General features: G+C 53.8%; 9 protein-coding genes and 2 non-coding genes across 11 annotated transcripts; 6 read left to right on the top strand and 5 right to left on the bottom strand.

The window, feature by feature from the left end:
• Positions 1-704: 704 nt before the first annotated feature.
• MFIFM68171_07166 (Endo-1,4-beta-xylanase) lies at positions 705-1,460 on the top strand (the record flags this gene model as incomplete). Its single annotated transcript, XM_071062586.1, has 2 exons — positions 705-970; positions 1,043-1,460. 2 exons carry the CDS (start codon positions 705-707, stop codon positions 1,458-1,460), a joined length of 684 nt encoding a protein of 227 aa, XP_070918687.1.
• Positions 1,461-2,222: 762 nt separating this feature from the next.
• MFIFM68171_t100 lies at positions 2,223-2,314 on the bottom strand. The gene is made up of 2 exons: positions 2,279-2,314; positions 2,223-2,257 (listed from the first exon to the last, which is right to left on the bottom strand). It is a non-coding gene; the product is annotated as a tRNA-Glu (tRNA).
• A 234-nt stretch (positions 2,315-2,548) lies between these two features.
• MFIFM68171_07165 (CENP-V/GFA domain-containing protein) lies at positions 2,549-2,998 on the top strand (the record flags this gene model as incomplete). The annotated part of the gene is made up of 1 exon (XM_071062585.1): positions 2,549-2,998. One exon carries the CDS (start codon positions 2,549-2,551, stop codon positions 2,996-2,998), a length of 450 nt encoding a protein of 149 aa, XP_070918686.1.
• A 539-nt stretch (positions 2,999-3,537) lies between these two features.
• MFIFM68171_07164 (D-isomer specific 2-hydroxyacid dehydrogenase NAD-binding domain-containing protein) lies at positions 3,538-4,681 on the top strand (the record flags this gene model as incomplete). Its single annotated transcript, XM_071062584.1, has 2 exons — positions 3,538-3,884; positions 3,943-4,681. The coding sequence occupies 2 exons, from the start codon at positions 3,538-3,540 to the stop codon at positions 4,679-4,681; spliced, it is 1,086 nt and encodes a 361-aa protein (XP_070918685.1).
• A 293-nt stretch (positions 4,682-4,974) lies between these two features.
• Positions 4,975-6,653, bottom strand: MFIFM68171_07163 (Salicylate hydroxylase; the record flags this gene model as incomplete). The annotated part of the gene is made up of 3 exons (XM_071062583.1): positions 4,975-5,415; positions 5,465-5,695; positions 5,781-6,653. The coding sequence occupies 3 exons, from the start codon at positions 6,651-6,653 to the stop codon at positions 4,975-4,977; spliced, it is 1,545 nt and encodes a 514-aa protein (XP_070918684.1).
• A 1,833-nt stretch (positions 6,654-8,486) lies between these two features.
• On the top strand, positions 8,487-10,561 carry MFIFM68171_07162 (uncharacterized protein; the record flags this gene model as incomplete). Its single annotated transcript, XM_071062582.1, has 4 exons — positions 8,487-9,427; positions 9,487-9,979; positions 10,027-10,464; positions 10,511-10,561. 4 exons carry the CDS (start codon positions 8,487-8,489, stop codon positions 10,559-10,561), a joined length of 1,923 nt encoding a protein of 640 aa, XP_070918683.1.
• Positions 10,562-13,881: 3,320 nt separating this feature from the next.
• On the top strand, positions 13,882-14,429 carry MFIFM68171_07161 (VOC domain-containing protein; the record flags this gene model as incomplete). Its single annotated transcript, XM_071062581.1, has 2 exons — positions 13,882-14,152; positions 14,266-14,429. The coding sequence occupies 2 exons, from the start codon at positions 13,882-13,884 to the stop codon at positions 14,427-14,429; spliced, it is 435 nt and encodes a 144-aa protein (XP_070918682.1).
• Positions 14,430-17,040: 2,611 nt separating this feature from the next.
• Positions 17,041-17,952, bottom strand: MFIFM68171_07160 (uncharacterized protein; the record flags this gene model as incomplete). The annotated part of the gene is made up of 1 exon (XM_071062580.1): positions 17,041-17,952. The coding sequence occupies one exon, from the start codon at positions 17,950-17,952 to the stop codon at positions 17,041-17,043; it is 912 nt and encodes a 303-aa protein (XP_070918681.1).
• A 463-nt stretch (positions 17,953-18,415) lies between these two features.
• MFIFM68171_t133 lies at positions 18,416-18,495 on the top strand. Its single transcript is given in 2 exon segments — positions 18,416-18,452; positions 18,460-18,495. It is a non-coding gene; the product is annotated as a tRNA-Trp (tRNA).
• A 2,997-nt stretch (positions 18,496-21,492) lies between these two features.
• MFIFM68171_07159 (uncharacterized protein) lies at positions 21,493-22,632 on the bottom strand (the record flags this gene model as incomplete). The annotated part of the gene is made up of 1 exon (XM_071062579.1): positions 21,493-22,632. One exon carries the CDS (start codon positions 22,630-22,632, stop codon positions 21,493-21,495), a length of 1,140 nt encoding a protein of 379 aa, XP_070918680.1.
• Positions 22,633-23,285: 653 nt separating this feature from the next.
• Positions 23,286-24,720, bottom strand: MFIFM68171_07158 (Sterol uptake control protein 2; the record flags this gene model as incomplete). The annotated part of the gene is made up of 2 exons (XM_071062578.1): positions 23,286-24,497; positions 24,589-24,720. 2 exons carry the CDS (start codon positions 24,718-24,720, stop codon positions 23,286-23,288), a joined length of 1,344 nt encoding a protein of 447 aa, XP_070918679.1.
• Positions 24,721-25,002: the final 282 nt, after the last annotated feature.

The raw sequence follows: 25,002 nt of genomic DNA, 5'->3' as shown, positions 1-25,002 counted from the left end.
CGGCTGATCTCTGCACGAAGAAACCCCTTATTGGGGGGCTCCCTCTTGTTGTCTGTGTCAGTCATGTCACCGTCCCCTCCCGGTGATTGACTCCCTGCGTCGTCCGTGGCTGAGTCTCGGAGACGTGCACTAGTACCCGGCTGTTGTACGCGGCTCCCGCCAAGCAACGCCCTTCCCCTATGCCATTGGCGCGACTATGCGTTCATACACTCAGTAAGCCACACCCGTCGGGGCAATGGATGCCGGCAGTGGCCAGCCATTACCCCGCAAAATCGGAGAATTTATTAATTACACAACATCAATAAAACAAGCCTTTGACGGGAAGGCCAACAGCCCCATGGGGAAACCTCCCAACAATACCGGAGCCGGCCTTAAGGAGCTCTCAAGGTTGTGCTCGATGTTTCAGGCTAAATAAACTTGCCAGGATAGGGAGGGTTCCGTGATCGTCCTGCCGGACCGGGTCCACTACCACATAGGAAACGGCAGACGTGCAACACTAACAAATGAGTCTCTATCGGGAAAAACCATTTTAATTTTGGCCATGAGATAGGATGGATCATCAGGGGCCTTGGGCCCATGCCCACGATCATAGATCTGCGGATATAAGAAGGGGCCACCGTTCACGATCGTATCCGGGTTCCCGGTGCTTGGTTTAAGCAAACGTTTTCGGCATATCAGCTCCTCGACTCTTACGTCTGAATATCATGGTCAAGTTCTCGCTCCTCGGTGCCGGCCTCCTTCTGCCGGGCGCGCTGGCCGTGCCGGCAGGCCCTATCCAGCAACGCGAAGCAGAAGGCGAGGCCGAACTCGTTGCCATCGAGGCCCGCCAAGGAGGCTACTACTTCCAAAACTGGTCCGAAGGCGGCAGCAACATCCGATGCGTCAACGGCCAAGGGGGCTCGTACACGGCCAACTGGAACAGCAAGGGTGGTTTTGTGTGCGGAAAGGGATGGAGGAACGGAGGTGCTAGGTGGGCTATCCCCGGATCCCCAAACCCGACGCACGCCTACCGGCTCATGTATTAACATCCATAATCTACCAGAGCCGTCACTTACAGCGGTACCTACAACGCCACGGGGCCGGGCTATCTCGCCGTCTACGGCTGGACGCGCAACCCGCTGATCGAGTACTACATCATCGAGGCGCACGCCGACCTGGCGCCCAACGAGCCGTGGACCTCCAAGGGCAACTTTACCTTCGAGGAGGGCGAGTATGAGGTGTTCACCAGCACGCGCGTCAACAAGCCGTCCATCGAGGGCACCCGTACTTTCCAGCAGTACTGGTCTGTTCGTAAGGAGCAGCGCGTCGGCGGGACGGTGTCGTTGCGGCGGCACTTTGACGAGTGGAATAGGCTGGGCATGCGGTTGGGTAACCATGACTACGTCGTCATGGCTACTGAAGGGTATACGGCGACGGGTGGGCCGGGCAGTTCCGGGTCGGCTAGTATTACCGTATCGTAAGGTGGGTGGAGGATGGGAGGCGAGATGCAGACGGTTATCTGTGCAGTGGCGCGACATGTTCTCCCCTGACAAGCTTGCGCGCTTCTTATGTCATGTACCTACTTTTGCTGACAATCACACGTACATACACTAAATGTTCCCCGACACTCACATACTTTTCCGGTGTCCCATAATACCCGTGATAACGACAGCCTGTACAAATGGAATGACCAGCGAAGGAACAATCCAGTAGAGGATCTTCTCCCATCGACCCTTGATGTGGTACTTGATTGCGGTGGATGATAGATAAGGGGGTGATGAAGCCCTGAATTTACCGAGACAAGAATCTGCAACAGTCGAGATACAAACGTTTCCGCAACACACTAAGCTGAAAACCACAGCAAGATAAAAAAAATTTTCTACTACTGTTTCTATTGGACAGTTTCGACCTATGTTTTCAAGTGCAATGGCGCAATTTCCTCCAAATCCATCAAGAGGCATGCCCGAGCAAAACAAATCTGGCAAACAGAAGAATAACACGGACCCCATATAAATGCTGAAGGAAACTTCGCGAACCACTGCATGCTGACCGATCTTCAATACAAAGACTTCAAAGAGCGATACAACTATACAGACCAATCTTCGTGGACCGTCGGAGAACCAGCCGGAAGTGCTTCACAGGGCCAGCAACCCTTCTGAAGGACAACCATAACCGAATCCTAGACCCTCAAAGCGAAAATAATGGGTTGGATGACACCTCGCCCGGAGCAAAACATTAAGAGACTCGGATACCGGGAGTCGAACCCGGGGCTGTTGAGAGAGCAGTCACTCCTGAGAAGTGAGAGTCAACGATGTTACCGCTACACCATACCCGATGGCCGGGAGTGGCTCCGATTTGTTAGAGTGGATGTTCGAAAAACAGGTTTTTGAGTTTTCGCAGACGATCATGTGGTGCGACCCTAACCCTGTCCGTCCTTCCTCACCTCTCACCTCGCAGCGGCCTCCCCACCTTCCCCTCAATACCACGACAGTTATCTCGCATAAGATCCCGATTATCATTCACATTTGAACCAAACGCCCCGGGGAGCCCCAGACGGAACAAACCCACCATGGAAGTTACCTGCCAATGCGCCTTCATCACCTTCACCACCCCGACCCCTTCCCCAATCGCGGTCTACCACTGCCACTGCATCGAATGCCGGCTCCAATCCGCCTCTGCGTTCGGTACAAGCGCCATCTTCCCCGCCGCCGGCCTCTTTCCGTTGCGTCCGGACCTGGCCGAGAGCCTGGCCGTTTGGACGCGCCCTTCCAATGAGGGCCGTACGATGGACTGCTATTTCTGCAAGAGATGTGGTACGCGCCTGATCCATCGTATCCGCGATGCGGACGGGAAGGAGAGAGACACCGTCTCTATAAAGGGCGGGTGTGTCAAAGGACTGGAGTGGAAGGGAGCAGCGCATATTTATGCAAGGAGCGCGGTCGTGGAGATTCCTAAGGGGGTCACGACGTGGGAGGGGCCGCCAGGGGAGATGCCGGGAAGGCCGGAGAAGAGCAAGTGAGGCGGGCTGGGTCCCCAGGGGGTTAGGGGACAAATCAGGTCGAAGTCATTAGCATAGTGATCCCAGGAATTAGGGCCGTGAGCCGGGAGGATGGATAAGCATCCGCTTGGCCCGCGATCCTCCAGGCGGGATACGGTCGTGCAAGGCAATCGGGCTGCTGGATTCTAACGTGTAACATGGTTCACATTGTGCAACACTCATAACTTGCGGGAACTGGTACGACGGGATGGCGGGCAGCTGCCGAGCCCGCAGCGCAAAGGCATTCTAAGCCGCTTTCTAGAAAAACGGGAAATGAACCAGAATAATAAAATTAGAAACCAACAGCGTTTCATACGGGGAAGTCAGGGGCCGCGTGCTCCGAGGACGAAAGTACCGCCGTACCGGCGGTCCCGGACCTCCTGATGCACCGTTGGAGTCAGGATGTTGGCCCACACCGATAACGGCTTGCTCATGGGACATAAAATGGATAGGATCCCAGCTTTGGGCCTTGGCATCACTCAATCCGTCCTTCACCACTTCCAGGCCCGCTTTTCCGCACTATGGGCTCCATTATGGCTTCGGAGCTTGCCAACAGCTTGAGCAATGATGTGCTCCTTATGACCGTCCCGTCCCCTCCAAACGAGACGTGGATTGCCGAGCTCGAACGAAAATATCCCGGCTTTAAGGTGCGATGGGTTCTCCAGGAGACGAAACTCCCAGCTCATCCTCTTCCACACGATGTCTATGACGGCGTCACCATTCTCTGCACCGTCCTGCCGCATCCTGCCGAGTTACTACCAAAGCTCCGCTACGTCCAGTTGATGTCTGCTGGTGCAGACCGATGGATTACCCATGAGTTGTACAAGAGGCCAGGAGTCATGTTCTGCACTGGGAACGGGGTTCACGCGTTAAGTGGATGCGTGCCCAACAAGCTCTACAAGCAGTCGCCACTAACACATTTCCAGGCCCCAAATAGCCGAATGGGTCATTGGCACCTGGCTCATGATGAGCCACTGCTTCCTAGACTATGCGGCCGAGCAGCAGAAGCAAAAGTACAGCCGCATGCTTCATCTCGACGTCTGCGACTCGCCCGGATTGCGCATGGGAATCCTCGGCTACGGCGCTATAGGGCGGCAGTGCGCCAGGTTGGCTAACGCCTTGGGCATGGAGATTTACGCATTTACTCGTAGCGAGAAGCCGACCCCTGAATCTCGCAGGGACGACAGCTATTGCGTGCCCGGAACTGGAGATGCTGACGGCCTCATCCCAGCAAAATGGTTCCATGGCGCGTCGAGAGAGGCAGTCAACAACTTCTTGGCGCAAGACCTCGATCTCCTCGTGGTTAGCCTACCTCTCACCGAGACGACCAAGTACATTCTCGGCCGTGAGCAGTTCGGGATCCTCTCAAGAAAAAAGACCTTTGTCGCGAACATTGCCCGAGGACAGCACATTGACCATGATGCGCTACTTGAGGCGCTGAAAGAGGGCAAGATCCGGGGCGCAGCGATCGACGTTACGGACCCGGAGCCGTTACCTGACGGACATCCTCTGTTCACCGCGCCCAACTTGTTCATTACCCCCCATATCAGCTGGCGGACGCCGCGGCTGTTCGATCGCATCCAGGGCTTCATCGAGCAGAACTTAGAGCGCTTGAGCAAGGGGGAGCCGCTGATCAATGTGGTGAACCGGGAGCATCATTATTGAGGGAAGCGCAGCCTGCATAGCTCGAATGTTACGTCACGGTGTTATAGGTGGTTGACTGCATACACAGCTAAGTACAAAACCCGTGGGATGGTAAAAAGGTGGGGTGGGTGGGTTGAAGGTGCTGTATATGCTATGTCTCTCCTGCAGACCTTGTTACATCTTCTGTATCCGATGTACCGATACTGTACAGTGCCTGTGGGTTGTGAGTCTTGCCTGTTGATAGGTATCGGGAATCGCAGTATCCGAGAATGGGATGTACTGTACATAGTTTCCGGCTTTGCGATCTTTGCTGATCAGTAACTCACCATTTCCCGCCCCAAAGTCTCCTTGACTTTTTGGATAGCGGCGTTTAGATCAATACTCCAGCAAATCCCCTGGCGCTCCTCGATATCTCTCCGCATCGCCTCCAAGCTGTCCTTCCCCATGTTGTCCAGCTGCCATTCATAGAGACACGCTGCCCGCCGACTGCTCTCGACTAACCATTGATCTCGCTTTCGGCGGCTCTCATCAAATGCAGCAAACACAGCTTCTAAGCCATCCCCGACACTTTTAAATCTGTCGATATCATTCGACAGCTGCTCAAAGAGGCATGCTAACACGGCCACATCCTCCATGCAAAAACCGGCTCCGGACCCGTGATGTGGCGTGCTGGCGTGGGCGGCATCGCCGGTGACGAGGACGCGTCCCGAGTAGAAGCTGGGCAAAGGGTGATGGGCAAGGTCGAAGAGGCCCCACTGTTCCATCTCTTAACCCTGATCCCCTGGTGCAGTGCGGGACACGAACCTTGTCCATCTTGTCCTGCGTCAATTGCAAAAGTTTGCGCACCGTCTCACCAAACCCTCCTTCCCTAAAGTCACGGAGCGCGTCTTCCCGAGTGGCTGGGAGCGTGAGGCACGTGGCGTCCCGGCTCGGCCAAGAACCACTCTTATCTGTGACAAACGCTACAAGGTTGAGGAGCTGGGTTGGCCCGGGTTTTCCCACGGGGAATGTGAGAACGTGTCTGCCGTAGCCCATCTGACAGAAAGTTAGTAGGCGATCGGGGACCCAGGGCCTGGTTATGCCTCGGTTCATCATTCGCCATATCCATTTAAGGACTCACCCACAATGATGAGACGCTCGCTCTCCTCCACCCAATCTCCTGAACCGCCTTCTCCATCGGAATCATGCATCGATAAGCATACTTGCCGCTATACCCGCACTTCGCCTTTGTCACATCTACATCCCACCCGCCCAATCGCAACATAATCTCCCTCACTCTCGACTTCACACCATCACATCCCACAACCGCGTCCGCCTCAGCCGTTGTCCTGTCCGCAAAGCTCATCACCATTTTGCCGCGCTCTCCAATCCACACATCTTCCAGTCGTTTCCCAAACTTGACCACCCCCTCCGGAACAAACCCCATTAACCGATCAAGCCACTTTGCCCGATGGACCGCCCCGTGTCCTTCCCCGCCGGTGGCATACACCGTAAACGCCGGATCGAGCTGCCTGGCATCCACAGGGGACGTGCCGTCAAGGAACTCAATCCACACCGGGACGTCCCCACCGCCATTATCATCAGCCCGGCGGGATAGGCTGTCAGCCCCGCCGCGCTCCGGCTCCGCTTGGTCGTCCTGCACCCCCAAAGCCCCATGCCCACTACCACCACCACTCCGCCGTCGCCCCCGCCCCCGCCCCGCACCGCCTTCCCCCCCGCTCGGCGCACACACCCGCCGAAACTCGTCGTGCAGCCTCGCGTCGATGATGCGCAGCGCCCGCGCGGCGTTGGGCCCGAACCCCAGCCCCGCGCCCACCTCGGTCGGCGCCGCGGCTTGCTCGTACACCGCGTGGGGGATGTTCCTGGCCGCCAGGGCGATGGAGAGGGTGGTGCCTGTTATGCCGGCGCCGATTATGGCGATGGTGAACGGCGGTGGCGGTGGTGGCGAGGATGGTGGTGGTGGTGGTGATGGTGGTTGTTGCTGGGGAGCCATCGCTTCGTTGTTGGGGTTCGGTAGTGCGGTGTGGTCGGGGAAAATGTTCTCGTGATCGCGGTTGGATTTGGTGGTTGGTGATATATATAGAGAGGACGTACTGGGCACTGCCCTCAGTCATGGCAAGCTAAGGTAATTAAGGTACCTAGTAAGCTGGTGGTGTGGTGTGTCAACGCAACTGCCGACATGACATGCGTCAGCGGTTCGGGCCGGCCGGTTAACCCAGTCCGAGGGCTGCCACTATCTGGAAATGCGAGTGGGCAAATAGCAGCTTTCCCGGCGCGGATGATGCGTACATACCGCATATAGCTGTAGGCCTTCGTTATTTTGTCTCGCTTTCTCGCATTCACTTCCCTTCCCCCACGAGGGCGTGCTCCGCTACTCAGTACAATCACATCATCCGTACGCCCGCATTCGATATGTCAACTTCCAAAGTGCTCTAGCTACTGAATCACAATTCACACATCTTTTGATTAGGTATGACGTGGGATTTCTTAGCTACTTTCGAGTTGCATTGGCTGGTCATGATTTATAGAGTTCTCAAGTTTCAAGACACAGTAAACCAATTCCAATCTACTAGGCTATGTGCCAGAAAAATAGGTAGGGTGGACTTGATAGAGGGAGAGATTACGGGATAAGATAGAGATAACAGATGCATAAGTTATTATTACCAATACTCTCCCGATCCTCCAACTTACTCTTCTAGGATAATATATATAGGGCCGGGGTGGCAGGTCAGGGTCTCCGGACCATCCGAGGTTGAGGGGCTGGTTGAAGGACTAGTTAAAGAACTAGTTTCTGCTGCAAGGGCAAGGTCGGGTTCTTAGAACGGGTGTGTTGGTTGGCGATAGCCGTTGTTGAGTGCAGAGGACTGCTTGGCACGGCCTGTGGTTAGATACCCCAGTACGGCCATAGCCTCAGGGGCTTAGGCCTGTTGGCATGATGTACCGCTTGCACTGTACCTCTCGGGCCACTTTTACAGTCCCAGTTCAACAAGCCAATGAGATTGTATAAGCAAAATTCTCCCTCTCAGAGGCAGTGTCTGGACACCTACGCTGTACAACGCTCGGGTCACAACGACCTCAATCCTCCGCCGCCCATCTGGAGGAATGAGGGCTGTACAGCAAGGACAAAGATGATCCGGATACAGAGAGCGGGCCAGAATGCAGTATTAGTAGTGATAGCTCAGTGGCTTCCTGTGTATCAAAGTCGGGCAAAAAGGAGGTACTTACATATACAGGTATGTGGGGTGTCCGGTAACTGAGGTGGGACACGTTGACTCAGAATCCCTGGCTGACACGTCAAGGAGCGGTACATTTTTTATGCCCAACCTATCATAGGAACCGACGGGAACAGCTCCTTCACAAAACTGCCTTAGCCTAGTCTCATCCCGAATTCGGCAAATGCGGACATAGTAGCCGGGATCGGCGACAGCTGAAGTGGCCTGGGAAGGAGGGGATCACGCTGTGGGATCTGGGCATATAAAAGGATGAGACGTGGCGCATGAGCGAGATGGTTTGCGGCTGAACATTGTGGCGACCCATAGAGGCGCTGAAACGTTTCGAGACATTTTTGGCGCTAGTGTCCATAAGGCACAATCGCGCCTTCGTCGTGGGCGCCTGATCGCACCCGACTGAAAGCCCGGGCCGCCAACATACCTTGATGCGCAGTGCACGCACATGTATATGGCGTGTCCGCGGGCCTGCTGCAGCCTGTTCTTCTTGCACCTCTGTTCTTCGTTTCCAGACCATAGCGGCATAGGTTCCCTTCTGCCATCATTTTCAACATATGCGTCGGTTTATCTCAAAATGTGGGATGAAGCTGAGGACGAGGATGACGCGGTGGGCCTCCAAATCCGCGGGACCACAGACAGAGATTGTCCACCTTGAGGATGAGTCCGATTATGCCCTAGAAAACGACACCGATAATGGGTTAGGCATGTTTGATGGAGACGAGTATAGAAGAGAGATGGAAATTGAGGTCGAGACTCTCTTGTCCCTCACCCTTCTCGACGATGAGGCGCTTCTTGAGCTGCTCGAGGATAATGATAATGAAGAGGAGCGAAAGGAAGACCGTAGCTGGGAGTGGGAGTTTATGAGAGATATTGTTGTTGAAGTATTTGCGGAGCTTCCCAATCAAGGTGAAAATAACCGCGAGGAAGCTCAATTACAGCGACTCAAAAACGCTCTCCAGTTGAGGTACGAGGACAGAGCTGATGGCTTGCAGCTTTATGAGAGTTTCGGGGTCACCGGCGACGCCCTCGGGAACTCAGACGAAAACTGGGAGCACTCGGTGGACAACGATTTTGCCGAAACATTTTTCGAGCAGCTGGGCCAGCTAAAGCCACTGCTTCAGCCTATCCCGGTGTCAAGACTATGCGATCGATGTCGAAGCATCGATCTTCGCCAAGCCGTCAGTCTCCAGTCGTTGGATGAGACCTCCGACTCCTCGTGCGATCTCTGCCAGCTGCTGCGCGGTTGTCTTGTACGGCGTAACATCGAGGTGATACAGCCGCTGGAGAGTCGGTCTGTGGTGAGGGTTTTCGCGGATCTCGGCACACAGCCCGCCAGTGCCGCCATCCAGACAGGGTTTCCGACCGTCCTCCCCGAGGCAGGCGGGCCGGTTCAGTTTGAACTTATCCGCGAATGGATCAAGGTGTGCGACGACGAGCACGATTGTTCTAAGGACAGGCGCTCGTTCGGGGAAAACCCCGTGCTACCCACCCGGGTTCTCGACGTTGGCGACCGGCAGTCGCACCGCATACGTCTTCACGAGTCGGGTGAAGATGAACGGGCGACTACGTTGCCCTCTCCCATTGCTGGGGCAAGCTCAGCGAGGAGGAAAAGGCTAAGTTCACGACGACCGCCGAGACCGTCGACGCCAGGTACCAGGTAATCTCTCTAGATGATCTGCCACAGTCGTTTAGAGATGCCGTCAGGGTTACGCGTGAACTCGGCCTGCGTTACCTGTGGATCGACTCACTCTGCATCATCCAAGGGCCTGACGGAGACTGGGAGACTGAATCGGTGGGAATGCAAGCCATCTTCCAGGACGCCTACTGCACCATCGCCGCGAACTCTGCCTCCGACTCAACCAAGGGATTCCCCTCGCGGGCCTCATCGGCTCACATATCATGCATTGCTGTCCCGTATTCGTCTCATGGTCCGGTCTATGTATGCGAGGCGATCGACGACTTCCACCGGGATGTGGAACGCAGCGTCTTGAATCAACGGGCATGGGTGCTTCAGGAGAGGGCCCTGTCTCGACGTACGATCCACTTCACAGACCGGCAGATCTATTGGGAGTGTGGCAACGGAATTCACTGCGTGAGTCACTGACGCGTATGAGCAAGTAAATTCTCCTGGTCTTTGAGGCCAAGCCATGCCCTCTCCAACCACCGCCATATATTAGCTCCCGATCCATCTTCCTAGGTGACCCCGACTTCCCCGACGCCCTCGGTGTGATGCGCAACAAAGGCCAAGTAGAGCTCTTCCAATACCTCTTTACAACATACACCGGACTTGGCATCACTGAGATTACCGACAGGCCAATTGCGATTGCCGGTCTGGAGGAACGGCTTGCAGAGGTCCTAGACAGAAGCAACGTAGTTCACGGTGTCTTTGAGAAGTTCTTACACCGGAGCCTTCTCTGGCGGCGACACAGCGGTATACCGAAGATGCTACGAATCCGGTTCCGGAACGGGTGCCGTGTGCCGTCCTGGTCCTGGATGGCGTACGACGGGGAGATCGAGAACATGCCGGTGCCGTTCAGCGCCGTCGAATGGAGCCGGACGATCAAGCTCGGGAAGAAGGTATCCGTTCTGAGAGCGCGAGTGCTCGAGCTTATGCTGGACGCAGCTGATCCCACCTTGGCGGGACGCCTGCGATATGAGAACGAAGACGCTGTGAATATGGATGCATTGAAATGCGTCGTTCTTGGTCGGAAAGCCGGTGGAGAAGATCGACCAGCCCCACCCAAAGCCGAAAGGGAGTACTACGTGATGATTGTTTCACCGGTGAACTCGAACAAAGATTGCCGCACGTTCAGAAGAGTTGGGATTGGTTCTGTTCCAGGGAAGCTCATATCATTCGGCTGCCCAAGTGTTCGGTCGGCGATTCGTTAGTTAGCCGCCCAGTAGAGCAGAAGGATGAGGCATCGTAGGGGTAAAACAGACGGTAGGAGGGTTGCCGGGACTGTTTGAAGCGAAATCTCCATGATGAGCTCAAGATTCTGGAGAGGGAAGACACGAAGTGAGCAAGGGGTTTTACTTTTTACTTGATTATACTCATTATTGGTCGCTCGACTTTGTAGCTTTGCTTCGCCCTGCAGTGGACGTACTTTGGCAAGTGTCACACGAATGACAAGAATTTTACGGAGATAGCGTGGGGTTGCACTCGGAACTGTTCTTTAATCCAGGAGTTAGAAAACAGAGATGAAGTGAGTGAATAAGTATTTACACTCCGATGGGCTCGTGAGGAGCTTCATTTCCTAGGGCTACCCTAATATCAGGCCCTTGCAAGTGTGGTATGTTGAGCTAGCCGTTGCGACACAGCCGTTCTACCGATGGAAGGGTCGTATAGTGTATAATATTGTATCATACAATTGTAAGAGCTTACCTCATGGATACGTCAGTCCAGGTTTCTGGAGATACGGATACATCGGGTACTCTGTCTCAGTTTCCTGCTCGAGGCCGAGTGCCAATCTCAGCAAAAATCAAGTGCCTGTTTTTCTCCCAAAACTTTGTCTGCGATGCCACACCAATGCCACTTCCCACCACCTTATCTGAACCCGTCTCTCGAGTCTTTGCTTCGGAAATAATACATCAAAACTGATGGCAGAAAATAGACGATGAGGCGATGTACAGTACTTCAATGTGGAGGTAAACAGCGGATCCGGTCTTGATACGGAATCATGTGCTCTTTCCCTGGACGAACAGGCATCCGATCGCATGAAAGCGGCAACTAGATCCGATTTATCATCACGTCATGATTGCAACCAGCTGTGGAAGTTTCTCAGTTTGACGACCTAGCCCTCATGTCGCGGATCTCGTAAGTCGGTCGGGCTCAAACCGATCGGTATCCAGCCCAACACTGCACAACCAAGAAAACCCAGAAATCCTCTACAGGGGTGGATTTATGCAGACATGGGCCCGGGTACCCAAGCAACAACGAACCTCTCTGATCATGACTATTTGCACACTCTACTGTATTTTTCAGGGTTTTGGACTTACAAATCCCCTACATTTCAAGCGGCATGCCTCAATACAAATTGCTACAATCCCATATACTCTCACCTATAGGCGCCTTCTAGGATCTAACTATGCTCGTAGCCCGGCGTGTTCGGGTCTGAAATCATCCGTGTCGTGCAGCACTCGATCTGCACTTAATTAACTCCCGAACTCGTTTTCAGCTCCGATATGCCAAGAAACCAAAGCACCGCTGACTTGACTGTGCCACTGCATGGAGACGCGGCATTTCTTTTAGCAGTATCCCGACGTTCGGGTTCTCCAAGCTATTGCCAGCAGTTCAGCTTTGCCATTTCGCCCTCTCGCGCTTTCGAACCTAGGACCACCCGGCGTCATCAGTCTGATCAACTCCAAGCCTAAGAGCAAACAAGGCGAGGCTTACCAAATGCCTCCTTTAACAAGCAGCAATCAGGAACAGGAAAGCGACGGCCCAGGCCCGTATCCGCGCTTCTCCCGCACTCCGATCCATATCCTCATGTGTCTCTATATCGGCATGGGCATGAGTTTCGACATCACGCATATCGCCCTCTCCAGCATCCAGCTCGATCGCAATCCCCAAAGCTCGCCCGCCACCCACCTAAACCGGCTGGCGATCGGGTGGGGCTCAATTGGAATCTTGATGAATAACGTATCGGGTACCTTAGCTCCGCTTGCATTAGGACACTGGGCCAAGGTTGTGAGCGGACAAGAGGAGGACTACACGTACGCCGAGAGGGAGAAGCGGCTCGTATGGGCTAGGAAGTTGCTGATTAGGTGGTTTGGTACCTGGAGTGTTTTGAGTTTGCTAGTATGGGGACTGTTTGTGGGGTTGCAGACTAGGGTAGACGGCGCGTATAGGTCTGCCCTGGGTTCGTGGATCGTTGGGTTGATCTACATGTGAGTAATGCTTGTTGTGAGCACGGAGCGGGGAAAACAATGCTGACTGGACTGGAGCGCGCTCCATTTGGTCCTTCTCACGTTGATTTCCTTTATTCATCGAAGGTTTGGAGCCGGGCAATTGCAAGTTCCTGCAACCGGAGCAGCAGAGACATCGGCACCTGAAATAGTGGGCGTCCCTGGCATCCCATGAGTGGATACGGAGAAGTAGCACATTGGCTCCGCCAGAGTTATTCTCATCACACATCACGGGCACATTATACTGTGCTGATCACAGCCACCGGGCGGAACATTGCTTGAATACGGCTTGTCAGTCTGTGAGCACCCAGAGACAAACGATTTCACTGTGTAATTATGCTATTAACGCAGGGTATTACGTTGAGCTTCCCTTCCTCCCCCCTTTTCCCGACAAGGCCGACATTCTTTTAATTCAGGGTTCATTTTCCTTGCCTACCTCACGCATACACCAATGCTACGGTGCAACCTTGAAGCATTAGTCCCTGCTCATCTTCTCCTGCACCTCTGACTGGCGGTCTCTACCGTCTCAAGCACGACAACTTCGACAAGGGTTGTTGACAAAGATGTCTCAGGGGTTGTGTGAGCCAAATTGTACCTGCTTAGATTTACCTACCGAAGCATCAGGCATTTGACGGGCGAGTTACTCAGGGTTTACCTCAAGACTCATGGATCTCATGCTTCGCTCGGAGCTCGGGGACCGCGGACGCCCCCCTCTTGTGACCCCTGCTCTTCGCCGGTGACTCCCATGCAGCTCGCACGGGACTTCGCGTCAGCATCGCGCAGGATTGGCCACACAACCCAATCATCCAGCGCGATGCGCGCCGCAGGTCAATGCAGCCAAGGAGGTCGGAGATCCGCCGCCCCCGAGCACCGAAGGACAGCGGTGAAATCGGAAATCGCTCGTAAACCGAGCCAGCTAGCTCACTGCCTCCTCATGAAGCATTTAAGGCAGCAACCTCCAGCCCTCCATCACCGGAAACATGCATCCCACCCGGCATCAACATCCACAGCGACAAAGCCTCCCGCCTTCCTAACAGCAATCCCACCCTCCCTAGAAGGATATCAAGAGTAAACCCCATCAAAATCAAAATGACCATCGCCCACACAGGCATCAAAACCCCCGACCCACAACACGCTGCCGTCGTCGCCTGGTACGAGGCCGCCCTCGCCCCACTGGGGTACACCAAGTCCATGACCTTCCTGGACGGGCTGGTCGTCGGCTTCAAAGACACAATCACGGACAACATCGACTGGTGGGTCAGCTCCGCTGCTGCCGTCCCGCCGGATGCTGCGCCGGCGGGGGAGACCGAAGGCGACCAGGGCAAAATCGCCCCGGTGCACACTGCGTTTGTCGCGAAGGGTGAGGTTTTTTTTTTTCTCTTCTTTTCCCCTTTTCAGCACGGATCGGATGTGCGGGCAGGATCGAGTTGTGGAGAGCGGTGCGGTCGACTAATGATGATGCCCTTGAATCAGATCGGGCTAGCGTCGATGCCTTCCATCAGGCCGCTGTTGCGGCGGGCGGCAAGTGTAATGGCCCCCCCGGGCTGAGAGCGCACTACGGGCCGGGGTACTACGCCGCGTTTGTGTTGGATCCGGTGGGGAACAACATTGAGGCTGCTTGCAATTCTGCGGTGTAATTTGGTGTAATTTACCTACGTAGGATGCGGATGCGGACGGGCTTGGGCATGGGCATGGGCGGCGGGCCTTGGTCCCCTGGATTGGGGCCTGGAGAGGGCCCAGGGGCGTTGGGACGCCGCCTCGAGCTAGCTCAGCTGTGTGCTTGATCCTTTCCGACCTAAACTTCGGGTAACGGCCAAATGAGTTTGAGAGGCTTGAGAAGCGCTCTACGATTTCCGGAATGCTATTGTGTGGCATATGCATGCTTGGAGAGAGGCATCAGCTTGTTACTCCCTCAACATTGTCCGCGACTACATGTATGCTAGCCCTCTCCCCGCCCGCGTTGGCCACCTCAAGTACTAGTACATGTAAAATCTATGGACCGGCCCAATCAAGATTCCACCCACTGACGGATGAATCACGCGCCCCGTAGTGCAGCTCGCTCGGCATCAACTGCTTTGACACCTCATCCCTTACCCGGACATACAGGAGCTGTGGAGGATTGGGGAATATGAAGCCGCCAATGTTGTAGAGGCACCTTAGGTCTGGGTTTGGGATGTACCCATTGAGGAACCATGGCCTCTGCTCATCGCACCACCGCATCCATTGACACCATACCGCTTCCATCATGTGCACATCGTGGTGGATCGTGCTAGGCCAACCATCCGGATGATCATTGGTTTCGGCCTTGATCCGTTCGATATCGACGTTGGAAAGGAACACTAGATCCCTATATTGCAAGTTTCGGCCTCTGTACCCGCCAACGGGAGCGATGAACTTCGAGTGGTCCGTCCTCGGTTTAGAAAGTTCTTCGCATTCGTTAGTAGCCATCTGGAAGACCATCTCACGATTCTCCAGTTGTCGAAAGGGCGGGGTGATCAAGCCGTCAGCCTCTCGGCCTGGGAGGATACCCTGAACTGGCATCATGATGGTCCTGGCCAATGGACAGCATGGCGAACAATATGGGCCCACACTCGTGACTATGGAGACGGTTAACTACCAGGATTTACTGGTGAAGATGGTTTGCGAATTCTTCAGTGCTCGGAAGGGGTTGTTCCACCGCAGTTCACCCCTGGTCAGATTCTCGTAGCGTCTGGAACCTGACGCCAGTTGACCGGGCTCAGCACGCCGGAAGAAGGGCGCCTCGGGGTGCTCAGTGTACATCACGTCCAGGCCGTTGAGGAAGAGTATATCCGTTATCGGATTGACATGTACGTCTCGAAGAATATTTTCGAGCTCCGAGGGGTTTTGTTGGTTGAGGATATGAACACCTACTATCCATCCCAACGAATCTGGGATAACAGGTTTTCGGGCCACAGGCTGCGTTTCACCATCGGTGTGCTGCATATTCTCGAGTACACCGGTCGCCCTCAACCAGTCGCGATTCAATAAGTTAAAACGCGGGCCCGGCCGGTCATGCGGTGATGTCGCCAGCGGGCATTCCAGGAAGATGTTGACAACCCGTGGCCACTCAGGAAACTGAAGCGCTGTGTGGCCCTTCTTGAGATAACGTTCAAGTGACAACAAGTAGGACGGAAGCGGGGGCAGATGTGAGTGTTCCGAGGTGGTGTTGTGGGCGTCGTTTCCCCGACGATTTCGGAGTCTCCAGGGACGTTGTGCTCCGCTGCGCCTTGCAAAGTATAGGCTAGCGACACATATACCCTGGACAACCACTGCCCCATCTTGTCTTGACAACACAAGCCGACGAGTCGCACAGTTGATGGAAGTTCGGCAAAAATTATGTCGTGATGGGTGTAAGGAAGTGGCAGATTGGAGAAGCGGCATCTAACACGCACTTAGTCAAGTACTAATAAGAATTACTGGTGCTGATGTGTATATGGCCGATAAAGCCGGCAAACATCAAACAGCCATGCGTTTGTGAGGCACCTGAGGTCAAAGAAGTGCCAACCTGCACGCATCGCTTTTCCGAGCGCTCTTTGACCACCCAAGACAATACTCAAAATTTGCAGCTCAAGCTCTAAGAGCTAAGTGACGCATTCAGTCCAGGAAAAATGGAGAAACACACACATGCCATCATAATATAATAGACTATAGTGCATCGGTAGTGTTTAATAGTGCACCGGGTAAGCAGATATAGAACTGAGGTGGCAGGTCGCTTCGAGATGTGGCGTGTCAGCCCACGTAATCGGCAACTGGAAAATTGATGACAAATCGCTTTTGCATTTGCGAAATCGAAGCGCAGAACAGGGCAATGAGATATTTTCCCCTGAGACGATTTTCGGAGACGGTTTGCATTAATGCATCTTAACTTCACACTTAGTACCTTAACCCTTAAAGCTAGGGAAGGGTTAGAACGTTAGAGGGAAAATCGGTCTTTGATCAATACAACTTCTGGAACAGCCTTACAGTTAATATCGGTCATGTATCTGTTACTCTTGCTCGGCTGGCATCGAATCGGTCGACGCCCCGCTGCCGTACCACGCAAATAGCAGAGAGCCATTCGTTACAAGCTTAACTGCCTTTACGGTTGAGAAAGAAGTATTAGTTCCTTTGACTCACGTACGGAGCATGCCTGGCTCCGGACGTTCGATCCCAACAGTCCAGCCGTTTTTATCAATCGTCATCTTCTTGATTTGTACCGAGCTATTTTCCTTCGTGATGAGGAGAAGATCAGATCGCCGTGTTCTTCTGCTGCCGCAATGGTCGAGCCCTCCTGGGCTGGGAGGTGTTGTTAAAGCGGACATTTTGCATGCCAGGAACGGCTCGCATCTGTCGAGAAACCTTTCCGGTGAGAGTAGGGAGCTGCTTGATTAACGAGAGGTAAGCCCGGTCCCTGGTTTGGTTAGCAAAAAAGCCTTGAGAGAGAATCATGGAACGGAGAGCCGGCGCTGTAGAGTCAGTGGTGGGCGCCGGCCCAGCCACCCACGCCTCCTCAATAGAGTTGTCCTCACCGGGAGAAGGGGTCGGAGCAGGTGCTGCAACGGGCTTGGCAGCAATCGTGCCCTCCAGCTCAACGCCCTTCACATCAAAGACACCTAACCAACCGACGCGGTACGCATTTCGCGTAGCACCCGAGAGGCAAGAGTTCCAGGCTCTCGGCGCCATAACACGCAGACGCGCCATGATGCCGAGCCAGATGGCGCAGTCGGGGTTGCTGAGCCACTGCTCGTCATGAGCAACAGAACCTCGCAGTTTAGCTGATGCTAGGCGATGCAACATGCTCCGGACCCAGCCCTGCTCGCCGTGGGCCCACCGAGGCTGCTCGACGAGACGCAGCTTAGCCTTGCATATGACCAGGGAGATAATATCGAGGGGCATGCGGCGATTGTGCCCGAGTCTGGTCATGCCATTCAAAGTCGGATCAAAGTCCGGTTGCAGATTCTCGATATAAGGCAGATGGAACTTCAGGGTGTCTAGAGCCACCGGAGTGAGCGTCTCGACATATTTCATGAGACACAGCGCGGTTTCAAGCTTGTCAAGGCCGGCGCCCTGCAAAGTGTGAGCCAATAATACGAATATCTGGACTTGTTCATTGTTGTCCGCAGCTCCGAATGGGGCATCGTTCCCAGTCTTAAATGTCATGTGTTGTGTCGAATGGCTAGTATTGTTGTTGACAGGAGACATGACGACACTCGGTATTTTTTGGTCAACCTTATCAATACTATCGTTTTCTGCACCTACTACTAAGCAGTACTAGCACCGGTGCCCCGAGTAACTTGTATGTGAAGCTGGATGGGGGGGAGAGGTTGTCTATGGCCTCGGCGAACTGAGTCCTTAAAATATTGGTCTAGGGCTGAGTTGCCACAACGGGAGCAACAATGCCCGTCAATAGAACTTGAATCGTCATTAAGCCGGTGTTTGAATGAATGCCATAGATGTAAAATGAACATATCTAAAGACGCACACGGAACATCGTACGTCCTGCTAAGGTTTGCAACTAGAGACAATGTCATTGTCACAAAATAGTGCTCTGTCACACAAAAATTCCACAGCAACAGCCTCTCAAAAGACATTTTCAAACACTTAGCATCTTGTACAAATATCAGGCCTGCTGGCGTAATTGGTAGCGCGTTCGACTCCAGTGAAGGAATCGAAAGGTTATCCGTTCAAGTCGGGTGCGGGTCAGCGATTGTTTTTTGGTCCCGCTCCCCTTCTTTTTCTTTGTTTTCTCTCTTCAAAACATGTTTTCTCTGAGCTTTTCTGGATCATTTATTAAATAAGGAAGATAATTTTCATTCAATATTCACGGAGACGGCATATATGCCCGACCAGGGCCTCGGTAACTGCTGGTGTTGCGTACGATTTCGGGAGCAGAATACCTCGAAAGCCGTAGTGACGCTTCGTCACCTGCGCTGTGCAGACCGAAGCAAGACCGAACTTGAGTTGAGCGCAGGGTAGGCATCCCGCTGAAATAAACACCTTCTACTACAGGCTACCGGTACTATTGTTGAACCGCGCGGCGATATGAAGCCGGGGATGTTTACTCAGCTACCTGCCGAGAGCTCAAAGCAACCCACTAAAATATAGGGGCATTTCCGCATCTCTGTTAATGTGGCAGCGGGAGTTTTTCCGCTTGCTGCGTCGGGCAGTATTTACTTCTCAGTTTTATTCAACTTCGAGGGAGCGATTTAGCGGTTTCCCGAACTAAATTAATCCATGGCCATCTTGATTAAAAGAAACTCAACTATAATCCACCGAGCGTTGAATTAATCGGTAGTTATGAGACTAGTTAGTAGGAAGAAATGAATGTTGGATCAACTGCGCAAGAAAGAATGTGAGCGGTATTGCGTTGATGAACATGTTACGAATCTAAGGTCATCAATCATTTGTAAGTTCAAGTTTTGCCGAATGGGCTGGAGACGTTCCCCGCCACGGCTGAGATATTGTGAGGGGTTTAGGATTACCTCTCTTCCAATATTCCTGCTGACACCCTCGTAGCCTAGGAATGCGGAATACATGCGAGAACCTTGATACGTACTCTCCGCCATGAGGAGGTACGGAACCATGATACTGACGGCATGGGGTCTGGCGTCGGGGGTGAGTCCGTGATAGACATACGGCTATGCCCAACCAGACTACCGATGTAATGGTCGCAAGTGAAGACATTGAAAGATTCGGCCCCGGCCACCGGAAGGTCCCAGATGTCGGTGTCGCACTCGCAAACCTCGTAAAAGGTACTGCGGTATCCTGCATACGACAGAATCATCTCGTGCGGTCTTTGCACTCCGGGTTTCAGCTTGATAGACTCGTCGATCAAATACAAGGCTTTCAAGAAACCAGGGTAATTTGGCAATATGTTCGATAGTCCTATTCTAGTACAATAGACGTCGGGTGCTTCGCCCGATGTACTAGGATACGGCAGCGCCAAATAATACCTGCCATACAGATACCCGAATATCTCCTCCATTTCGGGACAGCGAGGCTGGACCCGGGAGTCGTCGTCGCCCGTGCAGGAGCGCTCTGTCCAACTTAGGCGGTCGCCTGGTGAAGAGACCATAACTACGGGGGACCTGCCGGCGTAATTTTCGAAGAACGGGAACTCGGTCGTCAAGTCAGTCTCCAGTCCAGTGAGACAGAGAATGTCATGGTATGTCAGGAATGGCCTGAGATACTGAACGGACCGAGCAATGTTGTAAGCGTCGGTGCAGACCTCAGCTAGTTGTTCAGTTCACGATGGGCAGAGAACCGCCCAATCCCCGTTCTATCCCTGCCGTGAAAATTTTGACGCTTCTTGCGCGGTACTTTCGGCAGGCCTCATAATCTGCTTTGCTCAAAGTGGCGCTGTGTGGTAGCCGGCAATGTCAACCAGTCATCCGCACGGCGAGAGATTTCGGCTTGTCTGGCCCGTAAAGCGATGTTTTTCTCGACGGCCGCGTCTATGTCAGTTCGTGTGATGGACACAAACAGGACTCGGGGAATCCCCGAGCCAATAACCATTTGCACTGCCGCCCTCTCAAATATTGCCTTCCTAATATGGGGCGGGAGGTTCGGGAAGTGAGTGGAAGTCATCTTTTTCGCCATTGCAGTTGACTGTTTGCGGGTGACTAAATTTTTTGCTGAGTTGGCTGGCTGGTTTCTATGGTTTTTATTTTTATTTATTGATTGATTATTTTAGACTACGAAAGTTGAGACACCTCAAAGACTCGATTGCCGGTAACGGGCTCCTCTTCGGATAACAACCGGGTTGGTCCCGAAATAGAGACTCTAATTAGGGCCTTCAGCCATTGGCATTAGTCAGGGTCCTCTTGCGTACTGATTGAGTTGACTCTATTGAGCACGATGGGTACTCGGCTCTGTGAGAACAAGCAATGAGACCACATTATGTCCGAGCTGCAAACAATCACATGCAATCTTCGGGGCCAATTGAGCAGTTCAGTTATCCGCAAGACCCGTAAACTGTTAAACGCACCTCTGGAAGCCGACCATGACGCCCATCTTCTAGATGGCGTTAGTTATACTATACAGGTATGCACTACTGGACGGCCGCATGGTTCATTGACCTGGCATCTAGGCATATCTTCTAGTTCATTCAGTCACCAGGTTTATCTGGGTTTCTAAGTATAGCTACGTGTAGATGATTTGTAACGATCGAGGTGCCATGAGCGTCTTACACTAAGTGGTACTTTTCCTTTCGGAGATTCCGACATGTCGTTTTTCTCTTTTTCACCAGTGCCCCTTTAAACAGACTCCATCATTGCGGTGGGAGTTAAAAAATCATTTTCATTATGGGAGCTTGCTGTGGTTACCGTGCTTCAGCCTACTACTACTCTAACACAAGCCACACAAACCACAAGATTCCAATGTTCAATTTCAAAGTATTCATATAGAAAATATTGGTCTAGTTGTTGCAATTTATTAGACCCTTAGCAATGGATGCATGCACACTTCCCAAACTGCCAAATAATACAGTATACCCAAAGTACCTTACTGTCCTGAATATCGGAACCTTATGTCATCTAGACTCGGGCTTCGCTTCCACTCCTAGTACTACCTTTTAAAATACTATCCTTGGCCTCCCCCAATTCCCATCATAAGAATACCAGCGAGGACCACCCAAATCATCAAAGCAGTACTCGCATAGTTCCCTTAAGATAACCAAGAAGCAAGTAGGTCGTCGAGCAACTAGGCCCCGATCCTGTTGACTACCCTGGATTCCCAGTCCAGAACGCAAGCCATAACCCGTACATGAATCTTTCTCTCCGGCTGCGAATCCCACAATGCGTGCGAGAACAGACGTTCCAGGTGGGTAGCCCAGAGAAACACATGGAGCTGCCCTGGCTTTGGCCTCGTCATCGTCCAGTCCTCCGCCATGGCGCCGGCCCCTTCGTAGAAGCTCGCACCGCTCCCGCGGAACGTTGGTTGTAAGCGTTTGGGCACTCGCAACCCCCGGAAATCCATCCCGGAATCTACAAGGTAGATTTTCTCCAGCTTGGGATGGCGGTTTGGCAGACCTATCACGTCCCGTTTGAATGCCGCGCATACCGGTTCAAGCCCAGCGTCTAGGCTGAAAAACATACGAGGGCACATCTCCGGCCTCCACATCACAGCTATTTCCCGGCTATGCACCGTACCCGGCACCACCTCCTTCCACGCTCTGACGATCTCCGTATCCGGACCTGCTCCCCGCTTCCTCCGGTCGAGCTCCTCCACTCTGAACGCATCCTCCCTTCTCAGCGTCGGCACCAGCCTCTCGTGCACATAGCCATCCAGCCCCCAGTGACTGGATGACTTGCAAGGCATGAAACACACCACATCCCGGGCCAGATCCACCACCCCCTCCAGCCCTCCTAACCTCCTTGTCAGCCTTCGCCAAATCCGCTTCGCCTCCTCGCAGCTCGCCGCCACGCGCGACGACTGCTCCTTCACCCCCCTCCCGGCGCTCCACCCGCGTGGCGGGCTGAAGAGCCGTGTGCGGGAGGCCCGGTAACGCACGACCAGACTCTCGCAGCGGTCCGCGGCTTCGGCGCGGAAGCGCTCTGCCAGGGGGCTGCCCTGCCAGTCGTCGCCGTAACGAGAGGTTAGGTAATCATCTGCGTCGGCAAGGGACGCCTCCGCGGAGGCGCTACGCCGGAGTGTTATAAAGGGGAGCAGGTGGAGGAGGGGGGTCTCTAGCAGTGATTGCGATGTTTGCCAGGGGGAGGGGAAGAGGAGGGCCAGGGTCCAGATCCGGCTGCGGACCTCCGCGGGGAGCAAGGGAAAGGCGTGGAAGGTTTGGGGATGGTTGGCACCCACCTCTTGGCTGCTGCTAATGGGTCGATCCATCTTTCGCGGTTGGGGGATGGTTCGTGTTTGTCCGATCGGATTGTTATGTTGCTGCATTTTACAGTTGCGGGGTGGGAAGAAAGGGATTGATAGACGGGCTTGAAGTGTTTAAATGTAGGGTTCTAAGTGCGAGGACATTGTTCAAGGTCAATATACCGAGTGCTTTATTGAGGTTCCGTTTAAGGACAGTGTCCAGAAAACAGGCGGGTATTAACGGCTGTTCGTAATTTGGCTTTGGCCAACTGCTGGAGTCGCTGCAATGGTCACAAGCACGGCGAAAAGCTGAGCCACACCTGGGTAGAGCCCTGCCCTTGGGGACATAACCCAATCTAATTACCTAGCAGGAGAAGGGGTGGTTTCTGTCATTACATAGACCGTATAGCCCAGCGTTTGCAATTCCGGAATGCTGATGACAATCATGATACCCGGCCAGACATCATGACCTACCTAGGCCATTATGATGCCTAACTGGGCGTCATTATGTTACCAGTAGAGGTGCCATTGCCAGCGCTGTGCGATACAGTCGGGGCATGGCAACATCATGACCAAGACCCCTCCGGCTCCCGGCTAGCTTATAGATTCCAGGGAGAGAACTCCAGACACCAACGTTACATCTGTGAGGACCTTGGGCATCTCCCGTCGATGATTGCTAGCTACATATATGCCTCTAGATGTAAGTTTTGCTCATCGACATCCGCATATCCAACCGTGCAGTACTCTTCCATCCGTTGTCTCCACATAACGCCTTGCGGGCCGTCACGCTCACATACACCCTTAACCTCCATGAGGAACGTCTTGATAGCCGCCCGGTCTCGTTGCACGCGTTTGTCGGACCACCACATGCCCAGCCGGCCGACCAGGCCGAGCCAATACCCAAATATCCAGAGTGTCCGCTCATCGCGTTCGTATAATAGCCGAAGGAACTCGGGTTCCATCTTCCCAACGAACTGCACATACCGGAACATGTTCTCCGCGGATGGCCTAAGACGTTTTGTGTCGGCGAGGGCTCTAACCGGCTCAACTAGAGCCCGGCCACAAGTCGCATTCCTCTTCCCGCTGCACTGCTCACCATCCACGCGGCAACAGTCCAATCCGCTGGAGATAAGCTCGGTCCATCCCTCGGGTAGCCGCCCTAAACTGGCGGTGTCCGTGGAGAACGTCTTGTATTCATCGTCCGAGGCTGCGAACATCGGCTGCAAGAGGCTCTGGTTCCGGAATGGCTTAGTCGCGAGGAGCAGTGGCTTGAGGCCCAGCTGAAGCCCCAGCCAGCTAAGCCTGTTCTTATCGTCGCTAAAAACCCACGATGCGAACTGGTCCGAGTCTTCGTTCACAGCCGCAAAGGCGAGCATATTGAGCGTCATTGACGTCAAGAGGAGTGCGTCGGATCCAGTCTGGGAATTGAGCTCCTGCAGGAGAGCAGGCCGAAACAATGCCAGGGCGGTGGATGCAAACGTGTATTCGGCGGCTCGGTGGGCAGAGGCATCGACAGTGTGGTAATTGAGATGGCACGAAGACACGGCCAGGAGCGCTGCAAGGAGGTGAGGGTGCCGGCAACTCAGATCCCAGATCGATGGATCGAGAGGAATCATGGGTCCGAAGACTCCACTACCCTGGGCGCTGGTAATGTGCGACAGCAAGATGTTGACTGGGGTTGCGTTCCGACTAGCATTGGGAAGCCCCTGTGCCTTCACCAGCGGCCCCAAAATGGATTCTACGATGGTTGTGGCGCAGGACGATGCTGGAACCAGGCCCGCTATCGCCGTCGAGGAGCCGTCCGACAGCTGCTGTCGCCGGACTGTGGCTCTATACTGACAGTTCCGTTGGGCTCGAATGCAGCGCAGGCATGTCGGCCTAGTTTTATCGCACTGGGTGAAATTCAGGTTAGTGGTGATTTAAATTTGATCAGCTTGACAAAGCCCGCCTGACGCCAACATAGCGAGGTACCTAGGACCTTACCTTGATCCGCCGTTGCTTGCATGACGAGCATCCAAGATGATCCTTGGTATGGTGCTTACGTTTGTGGTACTCCCGAACCCCCGCTTCCTCACCGGGGTCCTTCATGTTCAGGACGAGGAATCTGGCGTCCATCACAGCAGAGGTAGCCCTTCAATTGCTTGCCCGTCCGAGAAAGGCAAACGACAGGTAAAATATCCTCCCAATGACCTGGAAATGAGCGGCAATGCTTTTCTAGTTTGGGAGGCGCGGCATCCTGCGCGAGGCTCATGCACCGCCACCGTGTTGTAGAGCTGAACCGGTGGAATTATAGACCGCTTCGTTTGCCTTTTTCGGAACAAACCCCATCGCCAGTGCCATGCACGTTGGGGGGCGGCACATACCGGCGTCGTTTCATTGGTCTGCTTTAACGCCATC

Source organism: Madurella fahalii (assembly GCF_045866475.1).
Source record: "Madurella fahalii IFM 68171 DNA, scaffold_4, whole genome shotgun sequence".
NCBI lineage: Eukaryota > Fungi > Ascomycota > Sordariomycetes > Sordariales > Madurella > Madurella fahalii.
The sequence above is the reverse complement of the archived record's forward strand: the minus strand, read 5'-3'. Positions and strand labels throughout refer to the sequence as shown.